Below are 13521 nucleotides of genomic sequence, written 5' to 3'. Positions count from 1 at the left end.
CCAAACCTATCCTCAGCCCCATCCAAACACGTACATTTTCTAGCAGGGACTGTTGCATAATGGTAACGAAGAGCAATTTGGCCAACTTTTCCCCTTCCCAGCTGCAGAGATGTTGAGGGCCAATTGTAGCTTCCTTAGTTTAGATCAGCTAACCCACTACATCGCTATTCTTTATGATCAAAGCATATTGCGTTATTTACAAATGCAAGTTAAAGTGCTCAGAGTTCTTGTCAAATATGAACTCGACCTGTTCCACTTGCTAATCATCAATGGTGCAATTTTGTAGATAGCAAGAATTCACTATTTCACCTTTGTTTTAAGAGCTGTTGAATAGTCAAGTAAGCCCACAGCCTCTCAGTAAAGTCACCAAAAATATATTGCTGATGTTCAAGAACGCTCTCTACCTCAGACACGTTGACTTTAGCTTCAAGAGATAAATTACTGCTGGCCTGAAAGGGAATTACATCATCAACATGGTTGACATTAAAGATTTCAATCTGACTCCATAAAGATAAATCATTCTGCTCTTGGGAAGGCATTTTAAATTAGGCAAAATCAAGTGTGCATCTTTGAAGAGATAAAAAGAAAAACTGAATGCAGGAAATCTGTAATAAAATAAATTATATTGTACATGCACTGGTTGCCAGCTTGGTTTCGTTGACAGCATTCTCACCTATGAGTCAGAAAGTCATGGGTTTAAGCCCCACTAAAGAATCTGAGCACATAATTTAGATTGACACTCTAGTGCTGTATTGAGGAAGTGTTGCATTGCTGCAGGTGCTGTTCTCCAGATAAGATATTAAACTGAAGCTCCATCTGTCTGTTCTGGTGGGTGTTAAAGATTCCATCGTGCTACTCAAAGAAGATCAGGGAGTTTTCTATATTCAGGAGTTCTCCCTGATCGCCTCCACCATTGAAAGTGTACTGGCTGGTCATTTATCTCATTGCTGACGGTGGGAGCTTGTGTGCAAAATGGCTGCTGCATTGTTTACCTAAAAACAGTCACTGCATTTCAAAATTGTTCATTCTATGTAAAGCACTTTCAGACTTGAAAAGGTGCCACATAAATGCAATTCTTTCTTTCAGTTTGGTCAGCATCTAAAAAAAAGAGAAACAAAAACAGCAACAACTTGCATTGACATAACACATTTAATGTGGCAAAACGTCCCAAGGCGCTTCACAGAGAGGAGATCAGACACAGAGTAGAACTTTGCAAGATGGGTTAGGAAAGGTGGCCAAAGGTAGGATTAAAGAGATAGGAATTAAGGAGGCTTCTGCATCGCTTCCTCTCTCCCAGTCTTTAAAGGCCTTTTCAAAACCAACCTGATCGCCTCCTCTAATGTTCCCACTTAAGCTCAATGTTCACTCCGCTGTAAAACACTGGAGCCATTTTCTATGTTAAAGGCACCACATAGATAGAAGTTTGTTGTTGTGAAAGATGTGGCACGGTTTAAAGAGGAGCTGAGAAAAGTTCTGACTAATATCCCCCCTCAACCAAAAGCACAAAAAAAAATCAAGTATGAGTCATTCCTCTCACTTCTGTTTGTGGAATCTTGTGCAAAAATAGCTGCTACATTTACCTACATAACAGCAGTTACTGCCCTCCAAAAAAGTAATTAATACTGTATGAAGATTTAAGATTTTTGAGAGTGATAAGTTGCCATGTAAAATCAGGTCTTTCTGCTGACCAACTTGCTGTGGCTTTTGTTTTTACTTGTGCTGTTGGTCAAAGTAGAAATGATTATTTTAGATATGGAACTAATAATCAGTAGCAATTTTGTTCTGTTTTGCTTTATAATCTATTATATAAAATGCAAATGCAAAGTGTTAAAGAACACGTATGAGGAGTTCAGGGACTTACAGTCTGAGCTATAATTTCTACCATGAATATATCCAGACTATTGTCTGAAATCTTGCCAGCCACCACAATTTCAGATCCATCGTAATACTGTCTAAAATTGTCCTGAGTTAATTCTGAAATGGCATTCTCTGGATATTGCAATTCGACATCCAAAAGCAAGGGATTTGCCACTTCATCATAAAAACCCTGCAGGAATACAAATAAGTACATTTACACACAATGAAGGATTTAAGCGACTTCTAAAAGCCATTTCATTAAAGCCTAATGAAATGAAACATTAAATACAAACAGGCAAACTGTAAAGATGACATTTTAAGTGTATTTCTCAGTCCATATATGCACAAGATAAAGTTAATACAGGGAGGTGAAACAAGTATCTATCTTTCATCCAGTGATAGATCACTGATCCTCAGATTAGGTACAGCACTGGCCAAATGCCAGAACTCCCTTTTATGTGCAAAGTGTCTCCTCACACAGCCATTCCTGATGTGCAGTGCAAGGTGAAAATTTCATACTTTTCTAATTGATCATATGTGAGTGAAACATGATAGTAGTTTGGGGCTGAGGCGTCTATCGCGTTGCAAACCGTCGAGACTTTTTTTCCCACTTAGTATACTTAACAGTTATGAAAGAGTGAGAAAATACCTTGCCATGTATTTGACTTGCATTCAGACCAGGGGACTCTGACATGAAATAATAATGTTGCAACACTTGGTAGAATTTAGAACTTTGAAAAGGATACACTTAGTATAAGTTGGCCACCCCATCCTCACATTTTCACTCAAAAATCCATCACCTTCATAGAAGTCGAGGGTGAACATTACAAAGCTTCTATTTATCAAAATTCTCAACTTCATATCAGCTGACAGGTACAAATACCCAGCCTTTGTATCAGATGTTGCTCCACCTCCTTCATCATTATGATATTCAAAAGGCAACTCTTCCTCCCAGCTTCAGTCTAGCTTCCCTCTATCTATCCTGAGATGTCTCCAATTTTTAAATATCAGTCCCAGCTTGGACTCGGGAGGGAAAGTTGGCTGGAGGAGTGAAGCAACTGCTGATAGCTATGCACTGGTACGATGTTTACTGCTGGGTCCACCATCTTTGGAGAAATTTCTCTGCTGGGAAGAAGAAATAACCTGAGGAAGGATATGGCCCATGAACAAGATAGCCTCCCTCTTTTAACCGCAAAAGCAGCCATAAATTTCTGGCCTCACATGCGAATATATATACGGAATGTAAAAATCAAGTTCTAAAATTTTTTGACTGAATAGGAAGACTTTAGCAAACTGTAAGTTAAAAAGATAAAACAGGGCTCATAGATTGTATGGTAGGTTTAATTTATTTTCTCTTCCCCTGAAGGCACTGACTGGGTAATCAAGGTTGTGGGCACTTGTTGCCCTCAGGTACCTTACATTATCAGTGTGTGAACCTTGACAGTGAATGTCAGCAGCCTATTTACCCTGAGCCTAACTCAATCCTATCCTCACATGATGTTCACAAGCAGGGCTTGCTGAATAGTGATCAAGAGTGGAAACCCTAGCCGGTTCTCCCTCCCTTACCCAGCTGTAGCATTCTTACCACTCTCTTGAATGAGATTAACTCAGCACAGACCCAGGATCAACCCTAGGATCTTCCTGGTCTGTACAGCTTAGCTACTCACTGAATAAACTAACTGATCCATTGGGGGAGCCCTATGTTGTTAGATTGGCATGGTTTGGAAAGAAGACTTTCAGTAATAGATTGAAAAGGAATTACATGGATTCCATGGTAAATCAAGGTTGTCACTAAAGTGGAGGTAAAACATTGCATTCTCAAGGTAACAATGTGATAAATCAGATCTTTGTAGATTTGTACCACTTCAGTCCTTCCCATTATTTTTATGCAAGTCTGTTTGCCTATGTAAATCTGTACAACAGGTAAAATGTTATCAACTTTCCCCAGCTTTCCTCTTCTGACAAACATTGATCCTACTTTACTTCCCCTCCTTCTAGTCACACAAAAAAAAATCCTTTCTGATATAGCAAAGGCAAACTACACAAATGGCATTGCCTTTTCCTATTCTCCCCCTGAACGAGGGGCCCATGCTGGAATCTGATTCTAATCGTGAATGAATCTTTACTTTGCCATTTGCTTACCTGGAGCTGCAAGGCTGAATCTGAATCATCGTAAATACGTCGAGCCACACCACCATTATCCAGTGCCATTTTTTCCAGAAAACTGTAATCAACATCAAAACCAAAACCAAGGCAGTACAAGCTGTACCTTTCCCGTATGGCACTTCTAACATTAATTTGGATTTTTACTGGGTCTTTTTCTCCTGTAATAGAAATTAACACATTTATCCTATTAAGCTGCTTTTTGTGTTTTTCTTAATCCCCCTTTTAAATAGTTTTCTTCCAGTCTTTAGATCTTTAGCTATGCACCATTCCCTGGCAGGGAGGAAAGCCAGACAGCTTTCTTTTATCAACCCCACTGTGTAACCAATTGCGAGGATATATGCAAGAGTGGATTAATGTAAATCATCTTCCAAGTTCCCTTCATTATTTGAGGGGTACCCAATGTCCAAGATGGTACAGTTTTAAAGGGGGCACAGGAACAGAGACACCTGGGGGATGTACATACACAAATCTTTGAAGATGGCAGGACAAGTTGAGAAGGCTGTTAAAAAAAGAGCATATGGGATCCTTGGCTTTATTAATAGAGACATAGAGTACAAAAGCAAGGAAATTATGTTAAAACCTTATAAAACACTGGTTAGGCCTCAGCTGGAGTAGTGTGTTCAATTCTGGGCACCACACTTTAGGAAGGATGTCAAAGCCTTAGAGAGGGTGCAGAAGAGATTTACTAGAATGGTAACGGGGATGAGGGACTTCAGTTATGTGGAGAGATTGGAGAAGCCGGTGTTGTTCTCCTTAGAGCAGAGAAGGTTAAGAAATTTGATAGAAGTATTCAAAATCATGAAAGTTTTTGATAGAGTAAAAAAGGACAAACTGTTTCCAGTGGTAGAAGGGTCAGTAACCAGAGGACATAGATTTAAGGCGATTGGCAAAAGAACGTGAGGCGACATGAGGAAACATTTTTTTTAACGCAGAGAGTTGTTATGACCTGGAATGCACTGCCTGAAAGGGTGGTGAAAGCAGATTTAATAATAACTTTCAAAAGGGAATTGGATAAATACTTGAAGGGAAAAAATTTACAGCGCTATGAAGAGCAGGGGAGTGGGACTAATTAGATAGCTCTTTCAAAGAGCTAGCACAGGCACGATGGGTCAAATGGCCTCCTTCTGTGCTGTAACATACTACACTATGATTAGAAACTCAGCATATCTTCTGGTGTGAACCTACATCCTACTATTGTATGTGATTATGATCAAATCAGTAGTGATGTAAATATGATGACAATTAAAATCAACCAAGTACTGGTTCATATTCACCTCTCCCAAAATAAAAATCTTATTCAAGACTTAACATAAATTCTAAATTTATGGCCAGAAGATGCTTTTATGTACCATTTAATAAATGTATGTTATAGGTGCAGGGATTACACAATATTTGAAAATTTTGATTATTTCAATAGTTTTATATCGAGTAGGAAGATTTTTTTTTTTACTAACCCACATTTGGATCACCATCAGTTAAGAGAATTATCATAGAGACACTTCTTTCAGGCAGTTGGTTTTGTTCATGTGCTGTGTCCAGAAGACTTACAGCTAGTAGCAGAGCATCATTTATATTTGTTTCTGGAATGAAAGGAATATCTCAGCTTGTGATATAAGTTCACATTCAGCAATGGATATCTGATATACATATATATGAAAAACACATGGGGGAAATTCTTCTCTGTGATCCTGCCCGAAGTCGGTTGTGAGGTCCTCTCTTGTTTAAACCAGAAGTGTGACGGATAGATCTCAATCTTTTTATATATATTCTAGTGAAGCTCCCATGGCATTATTCACAGTAAATCAGATTATAGGCTGTTTTATAAGTACCATGTTATACATTATAATGCAGAATGCAACATTCTGCTGCTAAGGTGAATTGTATCCCTCCAAGGCCAAAAAGCTTAACCGCTCTTAAGTGAGCACTGTGTGAGGTCAGCATTTAATTGTCGTTTGAATGCCAGGTCACCACTGTGGCTTACTTTTTTTTTGGTAAGATCACTCAGACATTACAGACAATTGCTCCTGACTCAAGTTACTGCCTTTGATGGATATACTTTGTGACACAGAAATTTTTAGTGTGATACTTCAAGTGTGACAGAGAGAAAATACATGCTGGCCTACCATTAATATTTAACTATAATAAATATTTTATAACCTACTCAAAATGGTGCAGTAGATGCCACGCAAAAACACAGAACTGATGTCATTATAATTCTGATTGACGCACAGGTTCTCAAACATACCAAATTGCCTTCCATTTATTAACATTATATCTGATCGAGGCAATATAACATTAAAATGTATAACATTAACCCAAGCACAAGGTCTTCCTCAATTATTCATGTTTTCATCACTTAGCACGCCGAGTATAATTAGTCCAATGCACTGTGAGTCATTCCTCTCACAGTAACAACTCTTTGTGAAAAATTGGATTTTGAAAATTGTTTTAAATGATATTCATTAGTGATTAACTGTGGTACTAATATAACAAACCAGGCTGCATTCCCCTTCACCGCCCTGCCCCCATCCACAATCAGTCTGTCAAAATTCAGGATCCAGTGTATAATTTTTTGGCAGATTATTTTTAAGGTTTAGAATTTAAATGATAAAGGAAGAACCTGCATTTATATAGCACCTCATCATGCCCAACGCACTTTACAGACAATGGATTACTTTTGCAGTGCAGTCATTGTTGTTATGTTGGCAAATGCAGCAGCCAATTTGCACACAACGAGGTCTGGCAAACAGCAAATGAATGGTCAGATAAACTATTTTTGGTGTTGTTTGAGGGAAGTGTGCTGGTCCGGATACCAGTATAACTCCCTGCTCTTTTTTGAATGGTGCCATTTGTGTCCACTCAAGCAGGCAGATGGGGGTCTCAGTTTAAAGTCTCATCCAATATATGGCACCTCCAACAATGCAGCAATCTCTCAAGTACTGCACTGAAGTATCAACATAATTATATGTTCAAGTCTGTAGTTTGGCTTGAACATACAATCTTCTGACTCTGAGGCTAGAGTGCTTTCAAGCAAGTTAAGCTAATATAAAAGATCCTATTCAGTCACATCAAAGCTACCTGACTTCCCAATGCCAAGTAGGGAAGGGGACAAATGGAGACTTTGATGTCTCAATTGGAGTGAAGAGATACACCTAAGCAGTCCTTGGTGCTCCCTGGAGGAAGAAGGAATTAGTGGCAAGTTGGAAGCTGGCTGGCTACCTGCCCAGCCCCTTGGCTGTAGAGGCATTAAGACAAGCGGACTAAAGATGAGGGATAACTTACACAGGTAAAATTTACTTAAATTCCATGATGGCAATAGAAAAAAGGACAGAAGTAATATTAAGATAGAAATGGAATCCATATGGATTGAGACAAAGGATAAGAAGGGATCGATCACCCCCAAATAAACTGTCAAGAGGTAAGGAAAGGAGAAAAGGGAATGGAGTATTTAAAGTATGCAGATGACTCCTTTCTTACCCAGTATGTGAGAAGCCCAACAAGAGAGGAATTGCTGTTGGATCTAGTAATGGGAAATGAACAAGAACAGATAAGAGATGTAAACACAGGGGAACATCTAGGCAATAGCGATCATAACATAATAAGGTTTGAAATAATGATCGAGAAAGACATAAGTTAGACAAAAAACAAAGTAATAGATTGGAAAAAAAGCTAATTTTGAGGGGATGAGAATGGAACTAGGGCAAGTAAACAGGAAAAAATGTTTGACAGACAAAGAAATAGAACAGCAGTGGGTAATATTTAAAATGATCAACAGAGTTCATGAGAAATATATGCCTCTAAAAAGCAAGAACAAAATGGCCAATAGTGGAACACCATGGATGAATAAAGAGACAAGGGTAAAATTGAAACTAAAGAAAAAGGCATACTTCAAGTATGTAGACAACAAAGGAGAGAATGACAAAAGGGAATATGAAGAGGATAGGAAAGAAGTCAAAAAAACAATTAGAAAAGCAAAGAGGAACTATGAAATTAAATTATTAAGGAATATAAAAATAAATAGTAAAGTATTCTACAGGCACATAAATAACAAAGGAAAAATCAGAATAATGATAGGGCCAAGAAGAGATGCACAAGATAAACTCACAAGTAATGACAGCAGAATGGCAGAAATATTGAATAGTTACCTTCCCTCCGTATTTACCAGGGAGACTAACAAGGTGGGCATGACATTAGAAGAAGAGATCGAAAAAGATATAAAACCATTTAAGATAGGAGGGAGATAACTGATAAACTAATCAAACTTAGGGAGGATAAGACCCCCCGTCCAGATGGATTGCATCCGTGAATATTAAAAGTTAGGGAGGTGATAGCAGAGGTACTGTTACATATATATAAAAAAAATCACTAGAATAGGGAATAGTGCCAGAGGACTGGTGGACAGCTAATGTTATTCTTATATTTAAAACGGGAGATAGAGCAAGTCCAGGGAACTACAGACCAGTTAGCTTAATGTCGGTGGTAGGAAAGATAATGAAATCTTGACTCCAAGATGTAATAGAAAGAAATCAAGAGAACGAAAATATAATAATCAGCACAAATTTCAGAAGGGAAAGTCATGCTTGACCAACCTTATTGAATTCTTTAAAGAAGTAACAGAAATAGTAGTCAAGGGTAATGCAGTAGATATAATAGAGGAGCAAAGGGATCTATGGGTGCAGATACACAAATCACAAAGTAGTGACACAGGTTAATAAGGCCATAAAAAAGGCAAATCAAGCACGAGAGTTCATTTCCAGAGGGTTAGAATTTAAAAGCAAAGAAATTATGTTAAACATGTATAGAACCTCGGTTAGACCACACTTGGAGTACTGTGCACAGTTCTGGTCTCGATAATATAACAAGGGTATAGAAGCATTGGAGAGGGTGCAAAAAAGATTCACAAAGATGATACCAGATCTGAGAGGATACCCTTATCTGAAAAGGCTGAGCTGTGGCTCTTTTCTCTAGAAAAGAGAAGGTTGAGGGGTGACCCGATAGAGGTCTTTAAGATTATGATAGGGTAGATATAGAGGAAATATTTTTACTTGTGGGGCGGGGGGGGGGGGGGTCCAAAACAAGAGGTCATAAATATGAAATAGTTACTAATAAATCCAATAGGGAATTCAGGAGAAATTTCTTTACCCAAAGAGTGGTGAGAATGTGGAACACGCTGCCACAAGGAGTAGTTGAGGCAAATAGCATAGATGCATTTAAGGGGAAGCTGGATAAGCACACGAGGGAGAAAGGAATTGAAGGGCATCCTGATAGGATTAGATGAAGTAGAGAGGGAGGAGGCTCATGTGGAGCATAAGCCACTTGGGCCGAATGGCCTATATTTGTGTTGTATTTTCGATGTAACTCGATGTAAAAAGAGAGCTTTAGGAAAGAAACTCCCCCTCTTCCCTCCGGGCCACCCCCACCACCTGGCCCGCCCCGCCCATATGCACACAAATGGAACCACAGTGATAATTATTTAGGAGAAGCATTTGGGTGTTTTCTTTTATTTTCTGTTTTTGATTGTCCAATTTTTATCCTTACGGAACCAAACAAATTGAGTAATAGGATGAATAATAGGAGGTGGATTCATCCCCATTGCCCACAAGGCCATGTCCTGATCTCAGTTGTCACATCCAAGCAAGTTAAGGAATAAAGGCTAAGTGCTTCATCACAAGAAGATATAGAATATTAGAAGCTGAATCAACATGTGATGCTCTCTCACCAGTCTTAGCAGATATTTGGCAGCAGGTTGCCTACAGATATTGTGACCAGCGAGTGTATATGGGGCATAGGGCAACAAGAGAGAAAGACAGAAAAAAAATCAAAGGTAAGGATTGAGAAAGAGACACAGACAGTTATATAACTTTACATTAGAAGTAATCATTGCAATGTAAATCACTAACTACTCTGTCATAAAGTCAGGAGTGGGGCTGTTCATTGATGGTTCCATAGTGTTCAGCTCCATTCACAACTGCTCTGGTCATGAAATAGTCTTTGCCAGCTTACAGTAGGACAACATTCAGGCTTGGGCTGACAAGTGATTGGTAACATTCACATCACATGAGCACCAGGCAATGGCCATCTCCAATAAGAAAAGGCCCAACAAATTCCTCCTCACCTTCAAAAGCACCACTATCACCAAGTCCCCCATCATCAACATTCTGTGGCTCAGCATTAACCAGAAGCTCAACTGGACCAGGCATATCAGTGTTTCATCTGCTTTATCACTGACAGTATTGTGATGGGTCTGTTTGCAGTCTGATTCTTTTTCAGCATTTTACTTGCACCTCCGGTCTCTGTAGAGTATTTACTAAAATGTAGCACAAGCTTAGAAACTTATAATCTGCTGAAAAACATTACATTGGAAGGTGCTTACATTTGAAATTGATGACAGCAATAATTAGGAACTCATCTTGCCTGCACTTAGCTATAAAAGTGCATCTTTACCTTTTCTTGCTTGTATTTTTACTTGCTCTTAGCTGTAAGTAGAAAGTATAACTTTACCTGCTCCTAGCCGTAAGTAGAAGATGTATCTTTTTGCTTGCAGCACATTTTCTGGAGTTGCCTGAACTAATGAATCCCTCCACTTTTCAATGGTGGAATCAAAACTGATTATTGTAAAATGATCCTTTTTGTTCATATCCCCTAAGATTCTAAGAAGAGCTAGCTTTGTCTGTAAATGAGAAAATAATATTCATGCTATTGCCACAGATTAAGGCTGTTCTTCTCTCCTCTTTAATATTTCTCCCACATTGGGCAGCATTCCCCATGTGAAGCTAGAAAGGCAAACCTGGCCAATGCAGCTGAGGATGTCTCAGCACCTAATTTTCCTCCCTCTGCTCCGTATCTTCTCTTATGTCACATGGACAGAAAACATGTGCATCTGCTTTAACTTCAAAGAAACAAGCTGCACAGAGCATGAAGCACTTTTGTCATTGTGCCTGATGCAGGAGATCAAGGGTGCACCACAATAATCACATTAAAATGGGGCAAAAATACATAACACACTGCTCATTTAAGCAGGCAATATATGGTGGGCCACATGGGAAACCATGTAATTTTTTGGATGCCTGACACCGCACACCAAAAATTGAGAGCAAATTGCTCTTGAATTCGCTGTTGCTTTGGAGAGCTGATTAACATCAGTCCTCCCAAACCCATTCTCACTTATTCTATATGCAACCAGTTTTCAAGGTCTGTGACATTCTGACGTCATGATGTTACAAGGAGGCCAGTGATAGGAAAGAAGAATTCGAAATACACACTGCTGAAGATCTGTGTTTACACTTCAACTACAGCATCGCTGCAACAATAAGGTTGTTGTGCAAATGCACATTTGTTGCAATGGCGTGCTTTGACACAAATAGCACTATTGAAGACATTTTGAAGTATCTGTCAAACATATAGGGAGGGTTTGCCAAATGTTTTTCAATAAAAACTTTAATGAAATGTGTAATATTTATTTATTCATCACTAGATGGATTAGGCGAATTACAATACCTGATAAAATTTGAGGCCACGCATAGAAAAGCTTCGGTCTATCACAAAGATGATATTCTTAGGCACTCTTGGTAGATTCGTAGGTGCAAAATGGTGGACAAAGTATCCATTCACAATCTGAAATAAAATATATGAGGCAATTAGTGAAATGTTACACAACGTGAAGTAGTAGAAGCTATTTCAACTTGTCATCTATTCACCTGTATGTCACCACCAGACAGGTCTCTATTGACATCATACTGTATGATGAAGTCTCCATTCAACAGTGTTTCACCACAATCAGGACATTTGCGCTGTTGCTCCGGTGTTGGTTTGAAGGAAACATGGGCCTAAATTGAGTGTAAGTTTAATTTTAGATTCCAGTTATTATATTCTGAAATTCTGATAAAGGGAATGTTAAAAATGGCTAAGTCAGGTTTATAATTACACACCTTTGTTCCAGTTCTATTCTTCACCACAGCTTGATCCAGGTCTTTAGTTAAAAAGGTTCCATGAACATTGAGGAAGGCGATGCCCTTTGGTTCAAAAATATGGACATCAATCTAAAAAAATTGTTCAACAAAAATATTAAGGAATTTAATTATAATTTTATCATGCGTATGTCAAGTTCAAGATAAAATATTGTTGGTTATGGAATATTAAATAATCATTTTATAGATGTACCTGGAAATGATTGACAAGCTGCATAGGTTTTACTCTGATGACCATCTCATACTTCCCCAATTTGCGTTTTAATAATTCTTCATAAGTTATTTCAAATGTAACTTTTTTTGCTGCTGCAACATGTACTGACACTTTAAACATCTCCATTTTTCTCCCGGATGTTCTTTGTAAACCAGAAAACAAGTTAAAAGGTAAGAGTTATCACATAATGGTGCTTTTGGCAGTGTTTTGAGAACAATGCACGAAAATAATTCAACGGTGGATAACAACAACAACAATATTTTGCATTTATATAGCACCTTTAACGTAGTAAAACATCCCAAGGCACTTCACATGAGTGATTATCAAACAAAATTTGACACCGAGCCACATAAGGAGATGTTAGGACAGGTGACCAAAAGCTTGGTCAAAGAGGTAGGTTTTAAGGAGCGTCTTAAAGGAGAAGAGAGAGGTGGAGAGGCGGAGGGGTTTAGGGAGGGAATTTCAGAGTTTAGGGCCTAGGCAGCTGAAGGCACAGCTGAAATGGTGGAGCGATTAAAATCAGGAATGCGCAATAGGCAAGAATTGGAGCAGTGCAGAGATCTCGGAAGGTTGTAGGGCTGGAGGGAGATAGGGAGAGGTGAGGCCATGGAGGGCTTTGAAAACAAGGATGAGAATTTTAAAATCGAGGCCTTCCCAGACCAGGAGCCAATGTAGGTCAGCGAGCACAGGAGTAATGGGTGAACGGGTCTTGGTGTGAGTTAGGATACGGGCAGCAGAGTTTTGGATGAGCTCAAGTTTATGGAGGATGGAAAACGGGAGGCCGGCCAGGAGAACATTGAAATAGTCAAGTATAGGAGGTAACAAAAGCACAGATGAGGGTTTCAGCATCAAATGAGCTGAGGCGGGGGCGGAGACGGGCGATGTTACGGATGTGAAAGTAGGTGGTCTTGGTGATGGAGCGGATATGTGGTCATATAGGGTCAAATAGGACACCAAGGTTATAAACGGTCTGGTTCCGCCTCAGACAGTGGGCAGGGAGAGGGATGGAGTCAGTGGCTAGGGAACGGAGTTTGTGGCAGAGACTGAAGACAATGGCTTCTGTGTTCCCAATATTTAGTTGGAGGAAATTTTTGATCATCCAGCACTGGATGTCGGACAAGGGCTGTGACAAATCAAAGACAGTGGACGGATTGAGGGAGGTGGTGGTGAGGTAGAATTGGGTGTCGTCAGCGTACATGTGGAACCCAAAGGTTGTGTTTTCGGATGATGTCGCTGAGGGGCAGCACGTAGATGAGAAATAGGAGGGGGCCAAGAATAGATCCTTGGGGGACTCCAGAGGTAACAGTGCGGGAGCGG

At 39.3% G+C, this 13521-nt stretch overlaps 1 protein-coding gene across 3 annotated transcripts in view; it reads right to left on the bottom strand.

The window, feature by feature from the left end:
* Positions 1 to 13521, bottom strand: part of LOC137334098 (inter-alpha-trypsin inhibitor heavy chain H3-like) — a 47175-nt gene that overhangs the window by 24344 nt on the left and 9310 nt on the right. For 2 of the 3 annotated variants that reach the window (XM_067998590.1, XM_067998589.1), the window contains exons 6-14: positions 12184 to 12346; positions 11952 to 12062; positions 11721 to 11849; positions 11521 to 11637; positions 10525 to 10693; positions 5478 to 5603; positions 4000 to 4181; positions 1862 to 2047; positions 310 to 449 (exon numbers count right to left, since the gene is read on the bottom strand). In XM_067998590.1, the coding sequence (XP_067854691.1) occupies positions 310 to 449; positions 1862 to 2047; positions 4000 to 4181; positions 5478 to 5603; positions 10525 to 10693; positions 11521 to 11637; positions 11721 to 11849; positions 11952 to 12062; positions 12184 to 12346 (1323 nt within the window). The remainder of the gene's footprint in view (positions 1 to 309; positions 450 to 1861; positions 2048 to 3999; positions 4182 to 5477; positions 5604 to 10524; positions 10694 to 11520; positions 11638 to 11720; positions 11850 to 11951; positions 12063 to 12183; positions 12347 to 13521) is intronic. The other variant, XM_067998591.1, reaches the window with a different exon arrangement.

This window comes from Heptranchias perlo, chromosome 17 (assembly GCF_035084215.1).
Source record: "Heptranchias perlo isolate sHepPer1 chromosome 17, sHepPer1.hap1, whole genome shotgun sequence".
Taxonomy (NCBI): domain Eukaryota; kingdom Metazoa; phylum Chordata; class Chondrichthyes; order Hexanchiformes; family Hexanchidae; genus Heptranchias; species Heptranchias perlo.
The sequence above is the reverse complement of the archived record's forward strand: the minus strand, read 5'-3'. Positions and strand labels throughout refer to the sequence as shown.